Below are 27,798 nucleotides of genomic sequence, written 5' to 3'. Positions count from 1 at the left end.
TGAAACCAATTCGAAGATGTACGTAGAGGTTTTAAGATACTTATCGCAAGCACGTACTTTGTAAAGATCGCTGAAGTATTTGAACAAGTATTCGACTATTCGCTGTATTAACGAGCCACATATTCATCCTTAGCAATAATAATAATAAAACTGCGTTTAAGAGCAGTATTCGTATTATATGCTAATTCTTTACTAACCGTATGTTTGTAGTGAATGTCTTGTAACCTGTACACATTTTCAGGTTCCAGTTTCAGGTTTCAAGTTAAACTCTTTCACACGTTTCATATGTAATACAAAGTTTTCTACGCTAAGTGTTGAAATAGCTTTTGTGAGACACTGAAAACCGAAAAGTACTTGAATCTTTCCTAAAGCTGTTTGATACTTGGAATAGAGACTCGTTGAAACTTTTCATTCTACGGATCATTTTTTCTTAACGAAAGGGAAGATTCCATTCAGGAAGTGTGATGTCCTGTTGCAACGTACGAAGGGTGCGTTTGCATGAATTCAAAATAGAGTTCAGTGATTGGTCGACTGCGAGCAGGGAAATAAGTAGCAAGGCGCAACAACGGTCGTGGCTGTCTGGGACGACGGTGGCGACGGATTTACGAGTTTAATTAAGTTCTGCGGTCGCGTTCGTCATTTCGGTGAGCATCGAAGCCTCGTTTGCGACCAAGTTTCCTTACTTACACGCGTCCTGACTTATAGTAAGCGAAAGGAGCGTTAAAATTCCCACAAATATGTGCAAAGTATACGAAGGAACTTTTTCAACTCTTACAAGGCTAATGGTACGATATGTGCCAAAGTAACTTGTAGAAGATTATTGGGTTACTATAATTTTTCTCACGCAATTCACCTAATGGAACCCAGAACCCAGTACCTCCAACGAACCACATTTCACATTCTGCAGTTCACAGTCTGCAACGATACATCGACGTATTTCAATATTAATTACAGCTAAAAAGATGTTAACTTTACGAATGTCTGTGCACAATACGTAAAAGGGATTATATTAATGTTGAAAGAAAAATTCGTCTCTAAAAAGCTAGAAAACTGAAGCCAAGGATGCTTGATGCATTAAAATCTCCACAAATTTGTATATACCAGGAAACATATTTTCTGAGAAATAAGACCCAGGGCGTCGATATTTTCTCGAATCATTGTGAAAATAAGAGCAAGCCGACTTTCATAGTTAATGATGTACTTAAAGAGGGTGTTGATTGCACGTTTCCTAATGTGTCACGGATCCTTTAGAGTTCCCGCGGCAAGTTTAAGCTTGTACGTTAATAACCTGCTGATAGAGCATGATAGGGGTTGGCGTGTTGCGAGGGAGACTCGCGAAAGGAGTGTGTGTGACACTTTCCTAATTGCCTGGCAACTTCTCTGCCTCGCACCCCTTTAAGAAAGGTAACCCTTTCCCCGTGCAGACCTCAGACGCTTCGAAGGCGCCGACGTGACGAAGAAATTTAATCAACCACACGTGATACCAGCCGCGAGAATTAAAAAGAAGTACCGCGTTCGAGAGAATGGCAACTGACTTTCCAGATGAAATTCTATGCGAATCCGGCCGCAGCTTGACATTAAACGACAAAGGCCTCTCTTCCTTCTCTTTCTCTCTATCTTATTATAGCAGCAGAGTACCGTTTAACTAAAATTCCCAACCATCCCAAGGAAGAATAATGATTCCGTACAAGCACGCACTAGCCTTCCATTAAGCCCCGTCGGACAAAATCTTCGTTCACGAGTAAGAAACACGACAATCATCAGTAGGTGGAGAAAAAGGCAGAGAAACGAGCAGAGAGGTAGCCGTGTTCTCTGCCACGAGTGGAGGCACGTGGGAATCGCGAGATTCGAAAATCTTTGCCTCCTTCGTTTCCCCTTCGCTTCTTCAACTTTTCTATCCAATTACCGGTAAATAGATACACAAATATATTTATGCAATCTTTATAATCGAAGTTTCCGGGTATGAATTGCGTTTTTGAGTAAAATAGAGGTCACAAATGTAAAATATCGCGAGTGACGTTTCCTGCCTGATAAATTCCACAGCGAAACTATCTCTGCATCTAATCTTGAGTAATTTAAATACACGTTTCTGTCACCTTATGGAATATTTAGGAAATATTATCGGCATTAATCGCGAGGACTGAATTAATTATGTTAAATCAACGTAATAACTAAACCAATGTTATTTGCCCCTTGCAGAATATCGTAGATTTTTCACCTACATATTTTCAATATGTTGCAATCTATCAGATTACTCTAACCATTTCTTCCAATCATTTCATTCTGAAACTCTTCTGTCTAGTCATCGAATGAAATAAAAATCCGAAAGTTAATTATCTATCGTATCGTAAAGTTAAGAAATTTGCAAAAAGTGGATCACTTTAATCTTTAAGGAGCACACTCGTGAAATAACTTGATGCGACGACAAACTGTTCCTCTCCTTTTTTATGCATCTTGCCTCAAAAGAATCTCGACTAGTTTCGACACTAAACGGTAGAAGACATTGTCTAACATAATTTAACGTAATTCCTTGCTGTTGCCCGTTTCTACGTTTTCTACGACGCGACTTCTCGAAGAAAGCAGCCGAGCGAGCAAGCGAGACAGATCCACCGCTTTCGGGTTGCGACTACGAGTAAACGTCGAGGCAGACAGAAGAAGTGAGCGGAGAATATACAATCAGCGTGATTGTTTGACACCCCATAATCAGCATCCTTACCCCTACTACGTCAACAGCATCTTTGTCTCTCCTGTCCTCTTTATTTTCTCTTCTCGCCCCTCTCGTTTCGACCAACAGGCAAGAGGACTTGCAACCTTCTTCCTTCGATTCTCTGCACCAGCTCTTCAGGTACTCGGCCCGCTTGCCACTGGCAGAGCCTTATTACCCCGATCACGACTCGAGATGAGACTCCAGGGAAGAAGACGAGAAACGGACACGGTTATATTATAAGAGACAGGAATAACGCTCGCTTCCCTTTTTTCTTCACCTGCAGAAACCTTCTAGCCAAGATTGTTGCTGTATGAGCTTGTTTCTGGTGCGTTTATGACGAATAGAAACGTGTACTGTGTTCGAGATTGGAAAGAAGGTTGGCGAGCGGAATGCTACTCTGATTGGAACACTGGCTCATGAAAGTATTCCAATACTTGTCATAGGAAATTTGTATGCCCATATCGTATGTGTTATATTCTGGAATTTAATTAACACTGTGATGAGAAACAACTGCCATGATTTTAGTGGTAAAAACATAAATGATCCCATTCGTTTCGATTACCTACTTAATTTATCTAAAATCTTGTCAATGAAGTTCCAATCGAATTACTATAGTCGTCAATATACTATCGTTAATCCCTCTTTTTCTACAATCCTTGCAAACAATCGCCGAAAACTTTTTCTCTATATTTTTAATCGTTACCTTGCATACAAAAATTTCACCGATTAATCGCTTCTCTGTGGTGGTAATCTATGGTAATTCATATGAATTATCATATTTTCTATGAAACTAACAGGTGTTCCAATATTTGTAGACAGCGATACATGTCTCTTGTCCTTGTGCCATCCTAATAGCCACAATCTTCTTAGCCACAAATAGTTTGCATCTCGTTGTGATACTTCATACAGTAGAAAGTATGTATTACCACGTTACTCGTTTGCCGAAAACAAATACAGAAATTTCATCTAACCTAATAGCTAGAATGCGTGTTTTGATTTATAGAAAGTTTAAATGCGCAAACATGGATGGAACGCGCATAATACTTGCAAAAGTATGCGAAATATCCAAAGTGCTATCCTCGTTGTAATATTCAGTGGATGGGACGAATCTTTCTCTGGGCCCTGGCTCTTTAACTGCGTTCATAAAAAACTAAATTTGCATAAATACACGCAGTCTACTAATAGCGTTGAAAATTTCCTCGTCTAGTCAGGCACGGCAGTTTGATTCATAGTCCGTAAACGTAGCTGGCCGAGTCACGATCGACAGTGATCATGTAGGTGAGATTTAGAGAGCAATCACGCGAAGGAGAGACCGGTGGCGGTGCAGAAAGAGAGACGAAATGGCGAAGAAGAAGAAGATTACGAAGAAGATGGGGAGCAAGAGGGAGGAATAGAGGTTCGATTCAACAACGTCTGGCATCGCAAGCGAACCGAGCCCGAAACAAAAGGAGGAGTTCGTGCCAGCAGTGAACGGCAAAAACAACATGGATCCAGCTCTCGATCGATCGATCGCTTCTCGATCGATCCCTGGTATTACGCAGACGTGCACGTGAGTCGTACGTGAGTGCACGGGCCTGTCTTGTAGGTTGTACGGACTGTAAATTCAGTGGGGATCACTGAATCGGTGGCCTGCCTCGAAAACACCGAAGAACAGAGAGACTCGGCTACGATGGGAGGAGACGATGAGGAGGAGGAAGAAAATTGCATCCACCGACGCTCATTTCGCACTCTGAGCTCATTCGTACGTGTGCCGGCCCTTGCATCTGCTCATTAGGCGTGAAGAAAGAGAAGAGCAAGAGAGGAGAGATGAATGAGCGACTGGTAAAGCAAGCATTTCGCCTGAGATTTCCATTCATATGATAGGCGTATAAATAGTTACATTACGGGCGAACGATCCCGATCGTGACTCGAAAAATGTACTATCTTCCAAACCTTTTGAGGGGTCGCCAAAGTAACTTTTTCGTGATTTTATTGCTTGTAAAGCATTGGCAAAAGAAGTCGTAGCACATACTCTTATTTTTCAACAAAGGGTTCTTTTTCGAAGAGTTTCTTTAATTGTATCAAATTTTTGTAGTCAGATTCGGTAGTCTTGATATTACGAGTAAAATTTGTAAAATTATTAAGAGGATAAAAAATTACATGTTTCGTGCCAGAACTAAATACAGAAACAAGTCCGATAATATGATATTAATTGACAAAGTGCTAAATCTCAAAACCGTTTCCCTGCGAAAGATAGGAAGTGCGACCTATCCTGTACTTCCCCTGTAATCTTCATATAACACACAGTTATAACACGGTTTGGTCACAAACAGTGGGTTAAAGAAAAGATGTAAACCACTGTCTTGCATGAACCAAAGAAGAATGGCGAGGGAAAGTTGGCTTCCCCAGATGAGGTAATTACAATGGTGGCCGATCCAGGAAGGTGACACGGGTGCAGTAAAGTTGGCCCGGAAGGTAGCACGATCGACGGAGAAGGTAGCGGAGGTCGAAGAGGAGGAGGAGATTAGGGCAAAGAGAAACCGCAACGTAGCTTCAAAGAGGTCTTGCCAGCTAGGGGCGCGTCTACTTAACTTTGATCAGGTCGAGACCGCTGATGCGAGACGAGCCATGCAGAAATAAACTGGCTGCCGAGTTTCCCGCCTTTTTGCATCTTGAATTATCGACTCTTTCGATACCTTCACTGGCCTCGAAATATTTCTTAAAAAGTTACCGCTTAACCTTGTCAGATCAATTTAAACCATTTCCAGAAATTTTCGAGAATTTTTTCCACCTAGAGACTATGATTCATGATAAATGATGAGGAAAGACGAATCAAACGGTGGATAAATCTGTTTACTGAGCACAACGAGAATGTAACAATGCGAGGACAGGACACTTTTGCCTCGTGGTAGAGAGATCCAACGGTGAATCGTGGCGGAGATCAGCGAGAGAAGAGATGGAAACGGCAGGTTGAACAGGTCGTTATTACGTTGAATTAGAGGGTGCAGAGCCGGAACGAGGTATGAAACTATTACCTCGCGAAACGGCAGACCCCCCCTCCTCTTGATCCCTCGCCATCGCCTCTCCTCCTCCCCATTTTGATAGAGGAGAAGGGGTTGGGTGGGGTTTGTGCGTAGTTTCGAGTCGCTCCACGAGCCACGAGGATGCTGGTCGTGAGCGAAAGATGATGATGCCCGAAGAGTATCCGCTATCGAAACGAAAGGAGCAAACAGACCGGAAGACACGGCCTCTATCTTCTCGCACTCACTCGATCGAACTAGCGTTAGAATCTAAAAAATGCGAAAGAAAACTGAAGAAAATTCACAAGTCACAAGTTAACGAATTTCGTTGCATGGCTGGAAAGAGTTTTACGTAACTCGTAAGATCTTATTAAAAATATCACTACAATTGTGCAAGTAGCTCTGATAATTAATTAGCCACGTAGCTTGGATATTCTGATTCTAACCGATCCGTTTCGTCCATATTTGTAATCCACTGTATGGAGAAATCGGGAAGGAAACTGTCTTATATCTGTATCTCGATTAAACTAATTATAATTTAGAAAACAAGTCGTTATTACCAGAATACCAGAATGATTCGTGAAATTCACGAGTGTTCAAAGCTTAACACTATGTTACACTAGCGTCAGGTGTGTGTTAATTCCTAGTGCACGATATTGTGTATCTCTTTACTTATTTATTAGCTCTACCTTCCCACTTCAAATATTTTGGGATATTAAATTGTCCAACAGACACGACCTAAACCATACTTTATTAATTATTGACCTGAAAGTTACGCTACCAGCTATATCGAGGCACCAAGTATAAATTTCTCACCGCTTCTATTTTGCAATTGTTTTAACAGAAATTTGTCATTTTATTCACATTATGCAGTCAAATTCCATGTATGTAATATACACATATATGCAAAATTCGCATCTTACGATATAAGATACCAAATAAAGTAAAATCTATCAGAATCTTCCAATAAACGTAACATCACATAGACGTCCTAAAACTTATGAACAACGCTATATGTTGGAAATTAGCCTGCTGTTACAGCGTTAAAGTCGACAAAGAGGCACGAAAGCTATAGTGAAAGGTGTGAGACTCACCACCATGCTGAGGACTGTGCTTGTAGCAATCTTGATGAGCCGAGGAGCCACTATTAGCCCCGAGGTGTGTACTGGAAGCAGGCGATGCGGTCGGATCGGTGTTGTTGGGGTTGGTACAGGCACCACTAACCGAATTCGCGGTGACGTTGTTGCCGACGTGATGCTTATTCCTCCTGTACGGCTCTGGTTCCCGTAGGTAGGGAGTGAACGGGCTTGGTGCGTCGGGGAAGGTCCCTCGTGCCAGTCCAGGAACTCGGGATAATGCGGGAACTCGCGCCAATCCAGGAATGTGTGTCTGCCCTGAAAGATAAATAACACGTTTCTCTCCAGTTCTACTCCAATTTTAGCGTTTTATGCGTCAATGAATTTATTTATATCCTAAACGAAACCGAAGGCAACTTTAATCTTATTGCATTCTTTCAGTCTTTTTCGATCAAAACTTGCGAATTTTTCTAATTCTAAGATTAAAACATTTTGGGTTGGTGCATATAAAATGTTGTTTCCCAAAATCTGCTATAAGTCACATACATTCAATGTTAAGAAGATGTAATTTGAAAAATTACCGTGAAGTTGCTGGAGATATAAATTTATGTACTATTTGTGAAATGTGAAAAGTTAAAACCATTTTCTGCTCTATTTCAAGTATTTGTTCTATTTCAAGTAGAAGGAAAACTGTAACAGCTACGTTCCAAGAAACTTTGGATCGGAGAACTGATCATTTTTATAAACTCACCATAACTAAACCAATTAGTAAACACTCATATGGTAATTTCCCCAATTAAAAATATAATGTTTGACGGAAATTACGTGCGATTAAATTTCTACTTGCAAAAACGACTGCGCATTTCACATGCATCAACGAGTATTTATGCAAATTCTTCCTTTTGAGTGAAACGAGAGAAAGATTGAAATATAAAAATACGATGCCAATAGAATCAGGTACGATTAACAATTAATTGAATTAACAATTCAAAGTGTAAACATAAAGAGATTTGTAGAAGCGCGCAAAGACGCAAGGAAGATTGGATAATCTTGCTATCCAAAGCAGGGATGTTCAGCATCCTGGACGAAGAGGGACAAGGAAGACATATGTTTGTGCAATTAGCCCAATAGAGAGGGATAATTAAGAAATTTGAGTGGCTCGCGTCTCGATCGACTTCAATAGCATTCCTCGCACATTCCAACCACCGCCGGTGAATTGATGGAGCTCTGGCAGAGCCAAGTATCGCGTTGCCTGCATAGTATACACAGCGAACATGGCGATTCTCTATTGGGGCGGATCGCAATATGCACGCAGTCCGTGTGTATCGTTATACGGCGATGCACATTATGCGCCACGTGCATAGGCTCGAGTGCTTACGTAATCACTGAACAGGACATTCAGTGGCAAAATCACTAGGCTATATAACCTCTGGCATTTTATTCGCGAAATATCGATCGTTATAGGAAGCTCTGGATAATTTTTCTCCTTTACGTTTCCTTGAAAAAAGATCTTCTCGTTCCACTTTTCGCTCGAAGAGCACACGGTTGCAGAGGATCGGCGTCGATCGAGAGATGTAGAGCACGTTCCCCTTTCCTCTCGGAATCAGAAGAGGAAGCCCAGAATGGGAGCTCGCGAGGCGCAAATTGTTATTCTTCCAGTGAGAGAAGGAACGAAAAGGAAGACGAGAATAGTAGTTGAAAGAGGAAAGAAAACACGCTCGTCTGTGAGAGGAAGAGAGAAACTTCGGCCACGAGGGCGAACGACAAATAAAGTTCGACCGCAAACTGCACGAAATTGTCGGTGAGCCCAGATGGTCAGCTCCGGTGCGCCAACCGATGCCTACAAGATTATTCCTCGCTACCGACTACCACGATCGCCGGGCCAGGAGAAACAAGGGAGCTCTGTGTTCAGCTCCTCGACCGGATCCCACGACTTCTCACGTACCGGACGCTCGTAATGCTCCAAACGTACCGGCCGACACTCTTTTTGGATGGCTCGCCGAGGTGTTTCCATTCAAGAGGAGCAAAGTAGAATGGGATGTAGCACGGCGGCGGATAATTCAGAATGGATCACGGATTGCGACGGAGGAGAGCAAGGCAGCGCGCTTTCGTCCTTTCTACGAGGCAGAGGTTTCAATTACACCTTTCGAGAGATTTTCCCTCTGAACTCTTCTCTAAGAGATTCTTTTCGATTTCTCGCTGTGTCTTCTAGTGTTTGATGTTTCTATTAAAAAGAAATAAGATCAGGAATATGATTATCGAATATATTACAGGAAAAAGTGTCTTGATACGACAAAATGTATTTGCTTAAGTTCTCATAACTACTTTCCTCAAGGTTCTTTTCCTACAATCTCTTTTGCTTTCTTCGATGTTTCCATTAAATAATGTTTCTATTAAAGAAGAATGAAGAGAAGAGCGTAACGATCGTAAAATATATCAAGAGCCAAAGAAGCGACTTGCTACGACAATAAGTTTTATAAATATTAAATTTCCACAACTTTTATTCGGATTTCTATGTCTGCCAAGAATAGCGAAAAAAATGAAACGACTAGAATCAGGATCGTCGAATATACTAAACAAGGACGAAAGAAGTGAATTGATACACGAGTCACGGTATTTAATTAGTTTCACGCTTTTCACAACTACGTAAGGGGATCTAACACACCTGAACGAGGATTGTTCTTCGACCGATCCAACATCAGAGCACCAAGGATCTCTTCGAATGTTAGATCATCAAGACTTGACTTCGCTATCGCGTCGTGCCTGTTCGGGATATCTGAAAACGTACCTGCTATCCGAATCTAGAAGCGGAAAGGCGGTTAATTACAATAAACAAGAACGATCGTGATATAACACCTTCACCGATTGCCCCTTCGCCTGTTCGTTGAACATGGTGAAGCAGAGAGACAGAGAGAGAGAGGGAGGGAGAGAGAACAATAATTCCAATCTCCGCAGCACGAGTGGTGGGCTTATCTAATCAAAGTGTGGCAGCCCCAGAGGACGGAAATAGCGCGGCTTTTTCCTCCTCTCTAATAACGGACCCCTCCCTCCGCTCGTCTTACGTCCTCCTTCACGTCGTGGTCTGCCAGCATTTCGAGAATTTTACACGAATCTTTCCTCTTTTTTCCTCTGTTGCTTTCGTACAAAACTATTTTTCTCTCTATTTGCTAGATTTTCCTCCTTCGTAAAAATTTATCGCAGAAAAGGTCCTCTTCTTGGAAGGAACGATAAAGAAAATTCCTATTCCTCCATGGTATAGAAAACAGGTCAGTCTAGACTCTAGAGAAGTCGAATATTTCCTTTTTTTCCTTTTCATTCTTGTACGAAGATACTCTCTCTCCTTCTCTCTCTCTCTCTCTCTATTTGCTAGATTTTTCTCCTTCGTGAAAATTTATGGTAAAAATATCCTTTTCTCAGAAAGAAGGACAAAGCAAGGTTCTGCTCTTCAATGATGCCAATCAGCTCGGAGCAGTCGAGCCCCGTTACTTGAAATAATTTCGTTATTTACCTGATCTGACAGTACTTCGTACGATTTATATTTTCGTACTAGCGAACTTTATGATAAATTGACACAGCAATAATGTAAATGTAAGAACCGATTTAGAAAGGAATTATTAGAAAAGATGCAAAACTTATCGAGTAGGACCTTGATGATTCGCGAATGAACACCAAAACACACCATTTATCGCTGATCCACTAGAGATAGGTATCATCAAACTGTTTCTAAGCTAACTGTACTTTAATGACGATTTTCATTTCTTTTTGTGCTTTAGAATTCTAACCTACTGTCAATGAATTGGTAGATACAAACAACGACGATACTTGGACGAATCGGTGGATACAAACAAGGAATTCATCGAGACAAGTGATCCAGTATCTCGATCTAAGGATTCTTTCCAATCATCCGGTAATGTCTTTCAATTGCAATCTCTCTATAGTTTCAATGGACGGCTACTGGGAGTAATATCGTTCGATAACGCGCGATTTCTCTCGATCTATCTGGATGAACCTGCTTCCGATTCGCTCTAAAATTCTCCATCTCCCCGAGACGTGCTTTTCCAATCCTTGATCGTACCGATTTTGATATTTATAAGCTGTAATACACCGCTGCAACCACGTTTTAGTCTAGTTGTTTAAGAATTCAAATAGATTTTTTGATATTTTGAATCACGGTTGCAACACTTAAGCTTGGAACGAACGTATATGGCTTTGGAAAGGGTTTTTTTACGAGGGCAAGGGAAAATGATTTCGAGAGAGACGAACGCGTCGTGTATTCCTGTCTAATCGAAATTCCAAACGCGGAGCAATTACTGGACAAGCAAATTCAATTTCAACCTTTGACTGACAGCGGCCGATCCATCGATATTGTTTTGCCGGGAACGTTTCGATGATTTTCGGCTACGGTGACGGCTACCCGGTAGCCACTTTGTTTCGTTCCCTTTTCTCCGGTCGTTCCACCCGATTCATGGCTACCTTTTCCATTCGTTTTCGTTTCCAGGCATGATCGAGAAATTGGTTGAACGTTTTCCACAGTCGAGGAGGAATCAGAATGAGAAACTAGTCTAATGATACTTTACATTGTCATCGACGTAAGTTCTCTTACCATCAGCCTGTATGGTATATCGATAGGAGAGTAATACAGCTCTAAGCATCGATACTCGAATAGAAATTGTTAGGGAAGATACGAAGGTTGTGTAACTAACGACTATTTGCTTTCCTTACTCCAGATTTACAAGAATTATTATTTTCAGAACGGAGCGATTGTTAGAATGAAGCTGTCACAGTTCGTGGTTCGTAGTTTCTTTGAAAATAACGTATACATTAAGAAATTTCCTAGATAGAACGAGAGGAAATTTTTAATCTTCTCCTAAGGAAGTACGGTGGTAAAATTCTTGCCAACTTCCTTTCTCAAACGCGTTCCTAACGCGTTCAAACGGTTCTGGTCAGGCTGTCGCAGCCTTGGAAGTCCGTTAATCCGGTTACGTGTCGTTCCAGGCCACGGTAGCCGCGTTTGCAGTATTTACACGCGCTGACGGGCCGGCGAATTACAGAAATTGCACGATTACCAGCGAAACAGCCGGTCGAGGCGAGACGGGAAAAAGAGGGACCAAAGCCGAAAAACGGGGCGGGCAGGGGTGGTGATTTTCGATAACAAAAAGCTCACGATTATCCACGCAATAATGATAGCCGGCAGGTGTCTGCGGAGCGGCGCGCTTCGCATCGTTGCGAGGACAATGAAAGCGCCGGTTGTTTTGCCCGACGGCGCTCGTACGCTGGTTGTTACATAGATTGTCCCTGGTGCGTGCCAGGGCCAGGAGGAGCCACGCCATCGCTGCCCAAAACTCGTGTATGCAATATGTCGTGATGCGTGTCCTGTCTCGAAGCCGATTCCTTTCATCCGCCACGGAGTCCGACCGGCGATTGCCGTCTGGAATAGTTTTCACGCGTCGCGCGTCTGTCTATTCTCTGGATGATGCTATTCAAACAGTCGATTAAGCGCTTCAGCTGAGGAAGCTTGGATCTCTGAGAAGTAAAGAAGAGATTGATGGTTTCAGAATTGTCAAATTGTTTCTGTTTTGTCCAATCATCCACTTGGATCTGTAAAAGCTCCAGCAGAAATCGGTGATCTTTAAGCAGGTATTTAATTTTTTTAGTCTTCGGTGGATGATTTCTGATATCGAAGCAGTTTGTTTGCCATAAAAGTCGATTATCTTCTTAAACTGAAGAAGTTTGGATTTATAAAAACTAGAGAAAAAAGTTGACGATCACTCGTATATTAAATCGTCTAATTGGTCTTAAAAATTAAACAGAGTATCTATGATAGAATCTATTTGAGAAATTAAGCTCGAATATCTACGTATAATTTACGTTTTTTGTTTCCATAAATGATTTTTTGATATTCCGTTGATTTCCATAGGTTACTCGTTAAAACAACGAAAAAAAACATCAATTTGCTTGTTTTGACTTTTCCCGGCCGAAATACATGCGATCAAACATGTCGAGCGCGTACAGAGAACTGTCAGTTTTTATATATTAACAGATAAATAGTTGAAAATTCTATCCTGTCTTCGAATCTGACGAAAGTCAAATCCTAAATAACTTCGATTGTGAAAATTGTATGCCTCTACAGAAAATTTCACGAGTATTATAGATTTCGACGCTTAGTGCTATATCGATTGACCGGCAGAACGTGAGCGAGCTATAAAAACGTTAGAAAAATCAATCACGCTGGACCATTTCGAAAAACAACAGCGGTGAAAAAAAAATCTGCGAGACCGACGGGCACGCATCGTCCTACGCCTATCAATACTTTATACAACAAATGCGAAACGTCCGCAAAAAGCTGCCGTATTCGTGGTCGACTCCGCAGCGGCTATTAATCTGATATCGAAATAACAGGCATTTTTTTCTACGGATGGAAGCCTGAAATTGGTGGCACTCGCTTAAGCTGGAACAATCGTTCTGTATTTTTTGAATTTCTCTCTCTCTCTCTCTCTCTCTCTCTCCCTCCGCCCGTCGACGAGAGCATCATCGAAAAATATTTATGGAAATAAATTTACATTTTGTGGAACCATTATGTGAAACCGATAATGGATAATCAAAAACTGCTGAAGTTTGAATATTTCCAGATTCAACGAAATTATTTTCAAATAATTGCAGGAATAATCATTGTTTTCCTGCTTTTCACCGTTCCAGTTGTCTCCGTGGTTTCCGAATATTCAATATGTGTACGTACGTTTCTCTGCTCCGCAGATGTCAAAGTGAGAGCAACGCATCAGGAACTTCTCAATTAATGTTCGCTCGATTAACGTAATTTTTTATACCTATAGAATATCTGCAAAGATTTCCCAGTAATTTTCTTCCTTTTTTTCAAACTTAAAGAGGCATATGATTTTCCTTTGGAGGATTTCATAGTGTTTCTTAAAACGTACCAATGTTCCCTGCATTCCCTCAAACTAAACAAAAATGCATCAACTCGTGAATTAATCTTCGCTCGATTAAGACAAGTTTCATAAAGGATATCTGGAAAAATGTCAAGCTAGCCCTTCTTCTTTCCAAATTCTAAAAAGGCTATGAATACAGCGTATTGAACGATGGTTTCAGTTATTTGTATATCAAGCCGGTATCGCAAATACGCATCATACGACACCGTTATTAAGCATGGTCAAGCATCGATAATTAACGGATATTTTTCGAGGTTTTCATAGTATATTACGGTAAGTGGATTACTTTTCACGCGGCAGTGTGCTGGTAAAAGCATTGTCTATGTAGTACAGCTTGGTGAATAGCTAACCCAAAACACGCATACGCGCGGTACGCACGTCGACCACTGCATCATCGCGCACCATCTGCTCGGTAATGACTTCCCATTACCGCGTATAGGGACTTTCGTTGAATTATCGGTACATTTTCAGGGAATCCACGGATAGTAGCAGCCGGTGGCCGCGGATAGATCTCGCGATCCACGGCCTACCAGAGAATGGAAAGTGTTTGATCTACTCACTCGTTTTGGAGCGCGGTTCTCTGGGTCCATCGACGGTCACCTTGATGGCTCTCGTATACGTAGCCACTTGGGGTGGTGTCGTTGATACAGTAATCGTGATGCTGAAACTTTTTCCTAAAACAGAAAAATCGAATATGATAAAAGAACGATATATATATGTACCTCCCTTAGTTAAAAATAAAGTATCAAGTTAAGTACTACTCCTTTGTAAAGATATATCGTTATTACATATGTAGCTAGGATCCTGTTCAGTTTTACAGGCTGTAGCTAAATATTTTAAATTGAACGGAGCAAAGTAAAGATGGCACAAGGAAAATAATAAAACCTCGGTTTCGAAATGGCAGACAGGACATTTTCAATACAAGAGAATGATTCTTTATATAAAAGAAACAATAAAATATCTGTTTAGAAGAGAAATTTATCACCAATCGAATTTCACAGTTAAAGAAATCTTATAGACAAGAAGATACTGAATGAATCTTTTTGTTAGAAGTTTGTTAGAGGCCTAGTTAGAAGAACAATTAATTATCGATCGAAATGTAAATTTACTGAAACGTTCGAATAATATTTCTTGTATTCTAACGAATTAAATTTTGTATAATATACATTGTGTAATAAGAAGTAATAACATTTCTAGTTAGAAGAGGAATTTATTACCTATCGAGTTGCAAACAAATTCGCGACAGACCTATATTCTGTGGTCAGTGGTGCCACGAGCGAATCTCGATCTAAATACTTTACGATTTCGTACCGCAATTACATCCACGTCCATTAGGTTTCGAGAGACCGCGAGTTTCTTAGAGCGCGCAGACTCTAAAGCGGGAGAGAAAAGGACGTTCCGGGGGTGGAGCACCAGTGTGCATATATCACCGACGAAGGTCTCGAAGTTGAAGGTCCGGTATATTAATTCCCTCTCCATAAACGTCCGTCGCGGAGATTGACTACACTTTCTTAAACGGCCCATCGCACGCTAATATGCATTTGGTAATTCGCTGCCTGTTCCAACGAAACAACCCCTTGTCTTTTTCGGATGCTAAAGTCAACTGGATTATAGCCGTGGTTCTTCTCGAGTTACTTTGTGTCGGCACGGTCCACTTAAAAATAGATTGCCTTTATAGGAAGGAGGTGTTGATCGTCTTGTTGCAATTCAGTCTGGGATAAAAAATAAAGGTGATAAGAGAAGAAGCCCATTATTGGTTCATTTTCCGATTTTAATATTACTTTTATGACTAAAAATATAAATTTTAATACGATAAACAGTGGCTCGCGAACGTATTTGAACAATTAATACAGCCAATGTTCACGTGTAATATCATGTATGTTATATAAAACATTTGGAAATTTCATTGATACTGGAACACGGATACATGAAACACGGCTGTCATGATCAAAGGTACCTGTAAATATTGATAGCTTTCAATCTTTTGTTATTGATAAAAAATAAGGAGATAATTTTTAAGACATGCGATGGATCGACATACAACGTACTGAAATTTAGAGTTACTCTCGCGTAAAAAATTAAGAACATGACTTAACATCAATGTTTTCCTTCCGTAGAAATTCAAAGTTTCAAGAAAAGAATTCTGCGATCTGCCAAACCATCGACATCTAAATGGAACTGGAAGAAGATCTGGGCCATGAAATTCGACAAACACCCGAGAAAATACGAAGAAGGCCCTTCGTTTGCGTTAAAGAGAGGATATCTAACGTGTCGCGGACATATAGTCGTTTGTGTTGGCGTAAACGTCAACGATTTGTAATTGTCTCCCCTTGGTGCACCCTGGTCCACCTCGCTGTGTCTGTCAACATGATAACCGGCATCAAACACCCCCAACCCCGCCACCCCCGGGAGCTGCAACTGACTGCAGAGAGGCACGGCGTTATATCCTAGTTATAGCATGCCCTCTCCCCCGCGTGCAGCCGCTCACCCTCCACCCCTTTTGCCCCCATTGCAGCCCCTGAGCCCGCGATGCTGTCGCTCTCGCGCCCGTCATTGCATCCTTGTTATCGTCATCGTTTCGGTCCAGCGCAAAGTGGCTCGTTTCAGAACACCAAAAATCGCGCGTGTCGCGGTTCCTCTTTCTGGCTTTCGCTTTAAAATCGATTAGCCGCATCGATCGCATTCGCGCGCCGTTACGTCTGTCTTTTCGCTCTTACCGCGGCCTGCATGACAACGTTCGTCGTTGATGGATCGGACAGGAAATACAATTTTTTCGACGGTTGTAAATGTAGCAAATTTGTCTAGACAGTAAAGCGCTCGTTGTTATGCTGGACACTACAGAAAGTTTCGACGTTCCTACGATTTTGTATTCAAGGATACGCCTTGGGCTCGAAGAACGCCATTTAATTTCAATGTATAATTTACAAAATCCAGATGGTTGCAAAAGGATGCCATTATAAGAAAGTAGAAGAGGGTTGAATGTAAAAGGGTGAAAAAAAAGCGTGAAAAGTATCGGAAGCTGACCGAAGCGATATCGTAAGCGATGATAGGAAGGGAATCCGCGCACGACACCCGAATGCCCCTTTCCCTCCATCGTCCGAGTCCATCGCATTTGGGGCTAATAATGCCGCACGGCCGATTTCCCCCACCGATGGCCGGACCTGCGGTTAATACTCGATGATGGGAACGGTCATCTGCAGAGACAGGACACCCAGGCTGTGCATTCGCGAACGACGGACGGACAGACCGACAGACAAAACCGGGCCACGCGTATGTGCCACCTATATAACGTGCACCACATCGCCGGTTATCCAGCGCGACTCCGGCTCGCTTCGATGTGTCGGTGCGTTTCCAACGGTGCCGAGGATGAGATGAACGCCATCCCAAACCGCCCACACAACCATCCGAAACCACTCGAAACCGTCCGTTAATACTCGTGGCACCGAGGTGGAGGGAGGGGGAAGGGAGAGCAGAGAGACGAGGTCTCTCTCGCGTAGGGCTAGGTAGCTACTCTCTCTCCAAGTGGGAGAGCCAGGAGCTGGGATGGAAAAGCGAAGGGTTCGGTGGAACGGGGACGAAGGTCCCGAGTCTCGCAACAGGATGTCTCTGCAATTGTCAAATAATTACTATCGGTGGTAATTTCAGCCGTGTCGATATAGACTGCGGTATATTACTAATTATAGGCACGGGGCTGCCTCGGTCCCGACGATGATGGAACGCCCGTTTCAACCTCTGTAGCCCCTCTCTTTGATCCGGCGCTACCAGCCACCTCTCTTTCCTTTCGTTTACGATCCTCTGAAGAAATATCGTACCTTCACGGAAGGTGATAATTGCAAACATCTTACTAGTCTCTTGCTTCCTTTAACTCTTTCAACAACGTTGATCTTGTATATTTTATGTTTCTTTTAGATAAGATTTGTTGTAGTTACTTCGTTTTGTTGTTAGAATATATTATTAGTCGATCTAGTCTGGCCAGACTACGGTGGTCACGTTTGATTCGGTTTGATGAATTCTTAATATTCATGTACGAGAAAATTTCAAGCTCGACGCTTCCGAATTTTCCGTCGAATTCCTTGGACGAATCGGCAATATCGAGAGGGGAGATCGGAGCGGTGCGGTAGGATTCAATCAAATTAATAAGTCGCGGAAACAAAACCTCGATGATAGGAGGGTAGGTAGACTGGCCGGTCGCGGCCGGTACGAGGGTGGTTTGGTCAATCGTCGAAATTGAGTATTACGGATTATCGAGGAGAGATAGTGAAAAAAAATACCAAAAACTAGACAAAGGGATCGAAGGATTCCGGCGAGGGACGTGTCCCTTTCGCTAATTGATTTCGGGGATAGCGTGTCCGGTGTCAGGAGGTGGATGGAACCTCGCTGACCCTGCACTTCATGATGAAATCGAATGAAACATAGATGATGCTATCGACGGGCGTACAGCTCGAGCGCGAGCAGTCCGGCTCGTTAATTCATAAATGCATCGTACGGTGCGTGGGGTGCAAAATGCATTTGTAGAACCCGATGAGTTTACCTGCTGGTCCGTAGATAATCGTCGCCCGATCTACGTACACGCGCGTCCCTGAAATCTGCGACTTAATCGGCGTAAAAACGGATTATTTAAAAAGCTACCGGACGATCAATTCATTCGACAATCATTTATTAAAAGCTCGGTTCCCGTGATACGTGTAACTTTGTTCGCGGCTGACACGATTTAATTTCCGCATTGAAGCTTAATCTATACCTTTTAAAGCAGTTTAACAACTGCGGTTTTCCAAACAGCGAATTAACTAACATAAAGTGCAAACGGTAAAGAAGATATTTAACATTTCTAATTAACTCTCAGACTATTCGTTTCTGCCTGCTTTAATCGAGGCGCTTTTCAAAAAAGGGATTCGAAGATAAAATTATTAACTGAGTAAATTGCGTTGAAAGCTTTAGTTTTACTTTTTTAATATTAACTACGCTTCGATTGATACAGTAACGCTTCTTAAGGAATTCTCTTCATGCTTACGAAATATGTATATAAAAATTTTATAATAAATCTACTATATGATTAGAAAATACATTCGACATCTAAAGTTATGTGCAAAAGTTTCTGGATAGATTATTCACTTTGTATAAATAAGATACTTAAAGGAATCTGAAATAATGTTAGGTGTAAAGGTCTGACAAGTAAACGAAAACAGTACGGCAAATAAACATTGTCATATAACTGTATAATATTAATTACAATCTTTCTTAATATTGCTTTTGAAATAGAAAGTTTTGCGTCATAAACCAATACATCCGTTTCAGAAAGCCTTGCGATTAACTTTTGAGGCATATTAACTAAAGAAACTAAGTGTAAAGTAAATTAGTAATATAAATAAACTTAAAACTAAAAAATAAAGAAATTTATATTTGTGTTTTACAGAAACAAGGTAGGAACATTGATCGGATTTGCCTGATTTTCGAGACTTAGCCTCTTTCTCTCTGGCCGACGGACGATGATTTCTGATTAACGGCCAGTTGTTTCGGATGCTAGGTCGGGGCTACCGGCGGACATCGAGTAATGACTCTGGGGGCAGCGGGATGCGAGGGAACTCGCGGATGCGGAGGGTTTAAAAGCGAGAGACGAGTCAAGCGGGGTTGAGGCCAGTTGATGACGATGATGATTACAATAACCGTGCTTTTAGGGGGTTCGAAATCACGGTACATGCCTCTCTCGTGCAGATAATTTACTGGCTGCTTTTTCAACGACTTACAAAGCAAACTGCCACTGACGATGACACTCGAAACCTCAAAACTAACTCTCTCTATTGGCTCGTTTAATCAGTTGCTTCGAGCTTTGATCATTTATCTTCAATCATTGATCTATATCTTCAAATCTAACCGTTGTGTTTTTTTAATGTAGAATCTTAAAAAACGTTTTCATTTAGACATACATGATTTTAGTTTAGATATTTCAGGTATAACATTATAATGTCAGCAGTTTACATTTAGAGATACGAGATATTAATTTCATTTTTATATCACTATGAAATCTAATGGCGTGATAAAGGTTAGGTTATGTCTCATGTATGTATTTGAAAAAAAGGATGAGAACCGAGAGAACTGTTTAAGAGACTCACCCCTGCCGCTTCTCCCAACGAACCTCAAGTCATTGAACTTGGCGACTTGGTTCTTCATCAAGGTAGTGGAATTCCTTAGTTCGGCGCAACAGTTCTCATCGTTACCCGCTCGCACTGTCACTAGAGTTCCATCGACGACTTCGCCCAGGGCGACAACTTTGAACGCCACCGGAAGCGTCTTGTTGGACCGCCAGTGAGTTGGCAGTTGACTGCATAGAAAATACGGAGATCCTGCAAAAAATTATAAAAGCAATTAGTGTCTTTGCTGTAGAGACAGGCGGAATAGAATTGGTTCTGTTCCTTCAGATGCAATTAAATTTTTGTAACAAGCATTACTTTACGTACTTTTCTAATGAATATTCTAAATTAATATTTGGGAAAAATGATATTTTACGATTATATAAAGATTTTTACGTTCTTAAATTTAATTCATCTAACTCTATTCTCGGCCGCCATATTTAATTGTATACTTGTACAAACATTATTCTTGTCTTCTTCTAAAATATGATTAATATGACTAAGAATCTACGTAGAAACATTATAATTTTTTACTAACCTGATATTTCACCAACTGCATATAGAAAATTTTATAGAAAACTGCATATAGAAAACTCCGCTACATGTAACCGTAAAACAAAGACAAATTTGAATCTTCCGACTTCCCCCCCGACTACTATAAATAAACGGACGCGATCGCAAACGGATTATTATAAACTGCGACCAAACGATTTTATACACGCCGTTTCGCGACTAGGACTTTGTACTGACAATTTTAAATACATTAACGATTTCATCTACTAGTAATCTCATCATTCAACCTCCTACACATTGGTGACCACCGACGACGAACACGCACCTTTCACCGAGTAAACTATAAAACTTGTATAGGAAAGGACTCAAAAGTGCAGAAAGAAAGGAACAACAGAAACCTTTATCCATATACTTTACAAACAAATCATTTAAATCTTCAAAAACACATTACATATTAATGTAAATCTATACAAACGAACCAGACAATTTTACTAACCTAGTAATCCTAGTTTACAAACAATATGAATATTCACATTCATCCATACATCCTCACAAACAAATTACTTCAGTCACTACAAATATACCGTAATAAATTTACAAAGTTTCCATAAACGATTAAAGACAGACTAATTTCAATGTTAGAAATATTACGAACCTGTTCGAACTAATTCGCCAGGGTGTTCAGCCTGTGCCTCGCCGACGAGTCTCTCGGTCCACCACAGCTCGCCGACGGCGGCACCCTCGCTCATCTCGCCACCTCCTCCCCCGGCGTCGGCGTCGTCGGCCTGCTGGTACCTGGTGTTCACCCCCTGGAGAGGCGCCAGTGAGGGGCCGCACGGGCCGGCGCCTTCGTGGGATCCAACGGTGGCGTAATTCTCCCCGCAGCCCACGGAACCCACCGGTAGATGCATCCCATCGGCCAGTAGCCGCCCCTCGTCGCCCAAGCACGCACCCTCCGGGCAAGACGTCGTGACTTCACTTGCCTCCTCGATCTATACACTCCACCGGAGCCTGCTATCTACTTCCTGGCTGCTACCAGTAACTCCTCCTCCAGCAGCTGCTTCTCCACTTCTGGTCCACACGATGGATATCCAGGATACTTACCGACACATTCATCGTATCTTATAATACGTACGAAGTATTGTCGGCGTTCTCGAAATTTCTCCGAGTTCCATAACGACAGCTCTTAAACTTACTCGTTTCCCGCCAACGCCATGACAATATTTATCGAATAACAACGTAACACCTCCAATCAGAAACTGTTTCTCCCCTCTATTGCACTTTTAGTCCGCGAGGTGTCACTACAGAGATCGATGCACGATCTATTAAGGATTTATTATTAAACTATACGATCACTTATTGATGACGTAACACGTTTTTACCCGGATTGGAGGCTCCTACAGGTTGCTGGACGCGAGGTACGCCGAGGTTTCCGAACCTCTGACACCAGTTGGTCTAATGACAGCTTAAATGAGAAGCTTTCACTTTTGTTTCGCGACAAAGATTCGATACTATGTGCAGACACGATTGTTGACGAGGCTCGTTTGTAGATTCGAGAAAACACAGTACATCGAAATAGAGGTTGGGAATGAAACACAATTACAGGAACGTCAGTCGCGGTCGACGGTGCGCGACGTAATGCCGGCGGCGCGGCTTCAGCCGCGTGTTCCGCGTAAGCGGCCCGGGACGGCCTAAGCCTTGCAATTCCAAAGCTCCCCACCGTCGACATCATCCTCCCGCCGCGCCTCCTCTCTTCCATATCCCCACTGTTAGATCGCCCGCCCTCTGATCGAGTGCACTCGTTTTCTGGCCAGTGTTCGCGTTTTCATATTTCTCGGCTTATTTATGCGCAGTCTATTTTCTCACGCGAAGAGTTTTTCGCTAGTTTCCGGCGAATATGTTGCATTGTTCAACTACTGGGAAATTGTGTTAGTCATGGCAAATGATCATATCAATTAGTAATCGATTGCATTTGATCAAATGGTTTTAATGTACTCAGTATCTTAATATATCTCAAACTGTTAATTAGTTTCGTTATAGAAGTATGCGATTAGTGCTCGATTCTCTAGGAGCAAATGATTTACTTTCACTCGTTGCAAGATGACATGAATAATGGTGTATTCCAAGGTAAATTTAAAAACACCATCACTTTTTAATATATGTACACATAACGTTATTCAACGTAATTGCTGAACGTAGTACGTGTATTTAATTTTGTATATTTAATCAAATTGAATAAGGGCGTGCAAATTAGGTTAAGTAGCGCCACGCACTAAGGAACTAGGATTTCGATCTATAGGCCGTTCAATAGGAACTGCTTGCGATTATCGAAAGCGTCAGTGGCGTTGGCACAATTTAGTCAGCACAAGTAAGTGTTCCAAATTATAATTGTAGCTTTGAGAAAAGAATTACAGAAATCATTTAATATAAAAGAGTGCTGAGTGTTATCACTGTGAGCTTTAGGTTAGCTCGAAATGAAGTTGAATCGTAAAGTGCACGTTAAGGTGGCGTTACAAAGTGATCATTCGTTTAACCTTTCGCATAAACCATTTAGGTATGATCATAGAATATTAAGCATTACTGGTATCCACGGTATCCACATTCAGTTTAACAATGCAGTAATTAGGTTAGTTTGAAGTAAAGTTGAATCATAAAGAATTGAAAACAGTATCCATTCGTTCACTTTTAGGTTCCTTAAAATGTGTAAAAATCCAGAGATACAGTATATTAATCAGCTGTACAGGAGAAAAGATACATTGAAGGCCATTTCGATATCGTGAAAGGTAAATCCAACCTGTTTCATGGTTACAGCGAATTTACGGAAAATCCCATGTGTCATCGTAGTTGCTATCTATAATTGTATCCATTTATAAATATATTTGCATATGCTAGTGAGCCCGATTTTGCAACTGATCAAAACCCGATTCGACCAATCATGTAGTACCAATATATATAAAACATATAGATGTCGTTGATGTAATATTTGACATGGTCGAACTAATTCATGCTAATTAGTCATTTCTCTACATAGTCTTTTAGTTAGTTCTAATATCGATAAGAAGGAAGTATCATCAAAACTCCGTGTGTTATCATGTTCTTTTTCAAAGCGGGCCAAGCTTTCAGCACCCGCGATTTCGTAATCTTGCTGAATGGCGTTAAACGCTCATATCCTTTTCTGAAATAATTGATAGTCGAATAGTCGGGGATTCTAATAATTCCTAGTATGTAACAGGATAATATTCGCATGCACTATCAGGAAAGTTATTCAATTTTCTGGGAAGCGAGGGAAATTCAAATGTTTTTCATCATGGCTTGCTTTCCACCTAACCTTTATTCTGATGTTTCCAGATTAAACAGAACCCTATAAAACCTCATTGGCGAAAGGGAACGAAGTAATAGAGTACATATTTTGATGTTTATAAATTGGAGAATACATTAAAAACTGATGATAATTAATCATAGGAAAAAAGTGGCTTTTCTAAGTTAGTGAGTTACATCTCTAATACCTATTTCAATATATCGTAGAATTGTATAAACCCCAAGTGACGAAAACGAACGGAATAATAAAAAGATCTTGATTTTTGTAGTTTGAAACTTGGACAAAAGTCGCTCATAGGGGTTGAAAAGAGTGACTTCTCCAGGTTACAAGATCCAAGTGGCAACCCAGTGTATCAGCAAGGCGTAACAAGTGTCTGTGTGACGTCACGCGGCTTTCTGGAGGCGGAGCCTGTGATCGCGGGAGCAGGTGGGGGTGGGACTCTCCCGCATCGTGGATCGTTTGCCCCACCCTCGGGATTTTGTTCCTTCGTACCACCGCCACCTTCAACCTCCTCCTTTTCTCCCCCGTCGTTTCTTTTACTCTCTTTTGAACTTTGTTCGGTGACCCCCCACCTGTCTCTACTCTACCAAGGTAGGAAGCTGTTACCTCTGATATCCATTGCAAGATTCAATCCACCGGGAACTTTGTAGAATTGTATCTTTGGTCAGATATCTACCTTCTACACAGACGCCAAACATTATTACTAGACATATAAGTTGGCTGATAATGATAATTGATAGGGTTTAGGTTTGGACGAGTTCTCTTCAGATATTCCTCCTTGCTTCAATTTGAAAATCACTGGTTGTTCTCCTAAATTGTTTAAAATCATGCTAATAGTTTGATGATCTTTGTATATCTTGAAAATTCTTCAAAATTTCTAGTAAATTCTTTCTTTCTAGTAAATTCAAGTCTAGAAATTTAGATTCGTCATCCGTAGGTAGGTACCCCAATTTGAAAAGCAATGGTAGTTCTAGAATAATGTATCATAATAGATTACAGTAATAATTTGATAATTTTTACATATTTCGAAAATTCTTTAAGATTCTATTATTACATCTTCTAAAGAAAATCAGCTATCAAATTACTATCTATGTGTCTTGTATACAGCTTTTACAGTTCAATGAAGTACATAAATTTCTCCCATGTCGTTTCAACATCCTATAATCTGACCAATCCTTTTCAATTTCCAGTTGCAAGAACGCCGAACTGCCACAAAATACTCGGGTAAGCTGTAATCAAATAACCGTTGACCCTTTGAAGTTAACCGGTGAAGTCAAACGATCCAGCCCGACGACGCACCGATATTACTTGATACGTAACTTCGTTGAAGTTGGAAAGAATTTTCCCGGAATACATACGCGAAAAGATGGTGTAAGGCGCTTTAAAGGTCTCCGGTCGGCGTGTTCCCGCAACGCTACCGTTTATTGCACTGTGGTCTGCTAAAGTGCAATCGAGGAAGCAAAATGCGGTTTCACTCGTTCGTGCGGGGCTCGCAAGAATGTAATTAACCCCTCGGAAGTGGCACGGTGCTTCGACCCGTAGCCGATTTTACCTGCGTTTTCTTATCTCTCTGTCTTTAAAAGTGAGAAGCGCGGACAAGGGACACCTCGCCGATCGGTTTTGTCGGTTCACACCGATCTACCGCAAAAATCGGGTCTGCGTGTCGTGAAACCGCAATTACTTACGCGAAAGACGCCGGCCAGATCTATCGCAGTTGTCACGTGTGTTTATGGTTGTTCGACCATGATGTAATCCCATTGTTTTTTACTTGATTTTTCTAATCTGTAAGTTGAGATTTTTTCTTTTAATTGGGTAGTTTGCTTCTTTTAATAAGAAAATGTATAAATAATGTGGTAATTCAATTCGTGGTTAGGAATGCTTAATAGATGGAATAGTTAGACATTGTTATTTGTCTTGTGAATTAATGATCAATTAAGATGAGATCTTTTGAAATAAATTTTCTTTGATAGCATTGTGTTGTAGTTAGTAGATTTCTTTTAACAGAAAATTGTACGAATCGTGTGGTTATAGATATGTAAAAGATAGCGATTGTTACTTATCCTATGAATTAGTAGTTAATTAATTAAATGAAATATAGGAATTGTGCGATATTTTCGAAGTAACGTCGGATTGTAAAGCTCGTTATGAGGTAAGCGAGATAACAGATTAATGGGCGGAGGGAAAGCAGAAACATTTTTTACGCTTTTTATCAGGATGGCGACATCGCTTGGAAACGATACCGGTGGCCAGCGCCACCGGAAGGGCTTCGTAAGACACACTTATCGACAACTCGATTCTCAGAAAATAGTGTCTCGTGAAAAGGGCTTTCTCCTGATAACTTTGATAATCGAAGAATTCTTAATGCGATATGTTTGAACTCATTAATCATGTACATGTCGAAATAATCTTCCGAAGATTTGTCCACGAAAATTTGCTTCCTTTAACTATGGAATTTCGTTTCAATGGAAAATAGATAGAAAGAGATCGTAAGTAGAGGTTTCCTAAATTCAACAGAATCTTGTTAACTAGATAGGAAACTTTAAATTTTATTATGAAAGATAGTGAAGAGAATTTTATTAATATTGTGTAAAGATCTTTTTACGGGGTTAAATTTTGTCTGAGAAAAGGGATCGTACAACCGGACGTAAGTTAATCTGCCTTTTGCGTAAAAGCCGAGCTAATGAACTATAAATAAGGGAGGAATACTTACGGCAAGTGGACAGCCGCACTTACTGACCCTTCGTAATTAAAATCCCGCCCTAAATCAGGACTAGGGACGCGATTAGACGACCTCTCTTCCTCTCTTCTGTAAAACCCAAATCTGCGACCCTTAGCTCCTTCGACCCGTTCTCCCTTCGTTCTTACGTTCACGCACTCTCGGATCGTCTGAATAGGTACCATCGTTTGTTTTATTCCTAGGTGTTAGGCATATAGGTATATTTTATTCGATACATCTTTCATTTGGAGAATCTAATAAATTCAGCTTTAATTCTACTAGACTGGTTGATTTTACTTGTGTATTTACAACTATATTTTGGGGATTCTCATAAATACTAGTTAATTATATATATATATATATATATATATATATATATATATACGTATATTTAATCATTAAAACATAAAGTTCACAAAAAATCGATTAACATTGCTTGAAAAACTATCAGCCGTTGGAAATTTTATGAATAAACTGTTTCATCATAAAGCATATCTTAGATGCTCTAGATTGTTTGAGTTACAGATAACAAAATTAATAGAGGTAGCTTTCGCAGCTTCACTTAAGTAAGTTAGTAATTTGTTTATACCTCTGTAAAACCTTTTCGCAAGAGAAATATCCAATACCTTGAATTAGATTGTAGAAGTATTGAAAGAATATTCTAGTAACAATTTACAACAATGAATATTATGTTGGATATTATATTGTAAACTAGGCAACAGAAATTTCAATAAAAATCATTGACTTCGTTCTTTTTAAAGAACAGAAACCTAATAACAGATAGAACTTTGGAAATACATAATCGTTTTTACAAACTTTACGAAGAGGAGGAAGATACTGTTAATGTTGGATTTAATAAAGTTTAATATTATCGTGATCCGACGATAATTGTCTCATGGTACTGGCAAGTATTTCGATTAGATGAAACAAGCAAAAGTGGTAGGCCTTCGTGACTATGTGGAACAATTCATGCCGTTTCCGTTTCCGTCGATGCAATTCCGCTTCCGTTAATCCAATTGCAAAGCGTGCAGCTAATAATACTCGCTAGGGTGGCCACGCGATTATAGGAAGGGGATGCAGTCAAAGAATATAACAGGCCTATGAAAGAGGGTGGTCGATTTAGAAGGCAAATGACTGCATGATTATCATTATCGTAATATTTTTAATTCCACCGACAGCTGTTCTTTTTCATAGTTATCGTGTTCGTGATTCTCTTGCATATTACTTCACATAAAATTCTAAGAAGAATACGAAGAGTGTAAAATAAAGATATCTGTATCCTTGTAATAATGAATGCATGTATTATACCTACAATGGAAAATTTATTTCAATTTTCGAATTTTCCGCTTTAAATATCGTTACTCTTCTGGCATACATTCTCTTTTGCAGTATAATT

The 27,798-nt window shown here is 40.7% G+C and overlaps 2 protein-coding genes across 5 annotated transcripts in view; one reads left to right on the top strand and one right to left on the bottom strand.

Annotated features, from left to right (window-relative positions):
• Positions 1-22,125, bottom strand: part of LOC117205607 (protein lozenge-like) — a 37,251-nt gene extending 15,126 nt beyond the window's left edge. The window contains exons 1-6 of one of the 3 annotated variants that reach the window (XM_033444219.1): positions 21,750-22,125; positions 21,023-21,668; positions 19,837-20,067; positions 14,287-14,400; positions 9,448-9,558; positions 6,801-7,100 (exon numbers count right to left, since the gene is read on the bottom strand). In XM_033444219.1, coding sequence (XP_033300110.1) covers positions 6,801-7,100; positions 9,448-9,558; positions 14,287-14,400; positions 19,837-20,067; positions 21,023-21,278 — 1,012 coding nt within the window. In that variant the 5' untranslated portion in view covers positions 21,279-21,668; positions 21,750-22,125. Of the gene's footprint in view, positions 1-6,800; positions 7,101-9,447; positions 9,559-14,286; positions 14,401-19,836; positions 20,068-21,022 lie in introns of all 3 variants that reach the window. The other 2 variants (XM_033444210.1, XM_033444226.1) reach the window with 2 other exon arrangements.
• Positions 22,126-23,571: 1,446 nt separating this feature from the next.
• On the top strand, positions 23,572-26,716 carry LOC117207329. Of its 2 annotated transcripts, XM_033447429.1 has the most exons (3): positions 23,572-23,853; positions 23,955-24,277; positions 24,877-26,716. In XM_033447429.1, the coding sequence occupies exons 1-3, from the start codon at positions 23,813-23,815 to the stop codon at positions 24,912-24,914; spliced, it is 402 nt and encodes a 133-aa protein (XP_033303320.1). In that variant the 5' UTR covers positions 23,572-23,812; the 3' UTR covers positions 24,915-26,716. The 2 variants fall into 2 exon arrangements, with proteins under 2 accessions (XP_033303320.1, XP_033303311.1); XM_033447420.1 differs by lacking the exon at positions 24,877-26,716 and having other exon boundaries at positions 23,955-24,535.
• Positions 26,717-27,798: the final 1,082 nt, after the last annotated feature.

The sequence above is a fragment of the Bombus bifarius genome, unplaced genomic scaffold (assembly GCF_011952205.1).
Source record: "Bombus bifarius isolate JDL3187 unplaced genomic scaffold, Bbif_JDL3187 scf7180000007966, whole genome shotgun sequence".
In the NCBI taxonomy this organism is placed as follows: Eukaryota; Metazoa; Arthropoda; class Insecta; order Hymenoptera; family Apidae; genus Bombus; species Bombus bifarius.
This window is presented reverse-complemented; position numbering and strand designations above follow the sequence as displayed.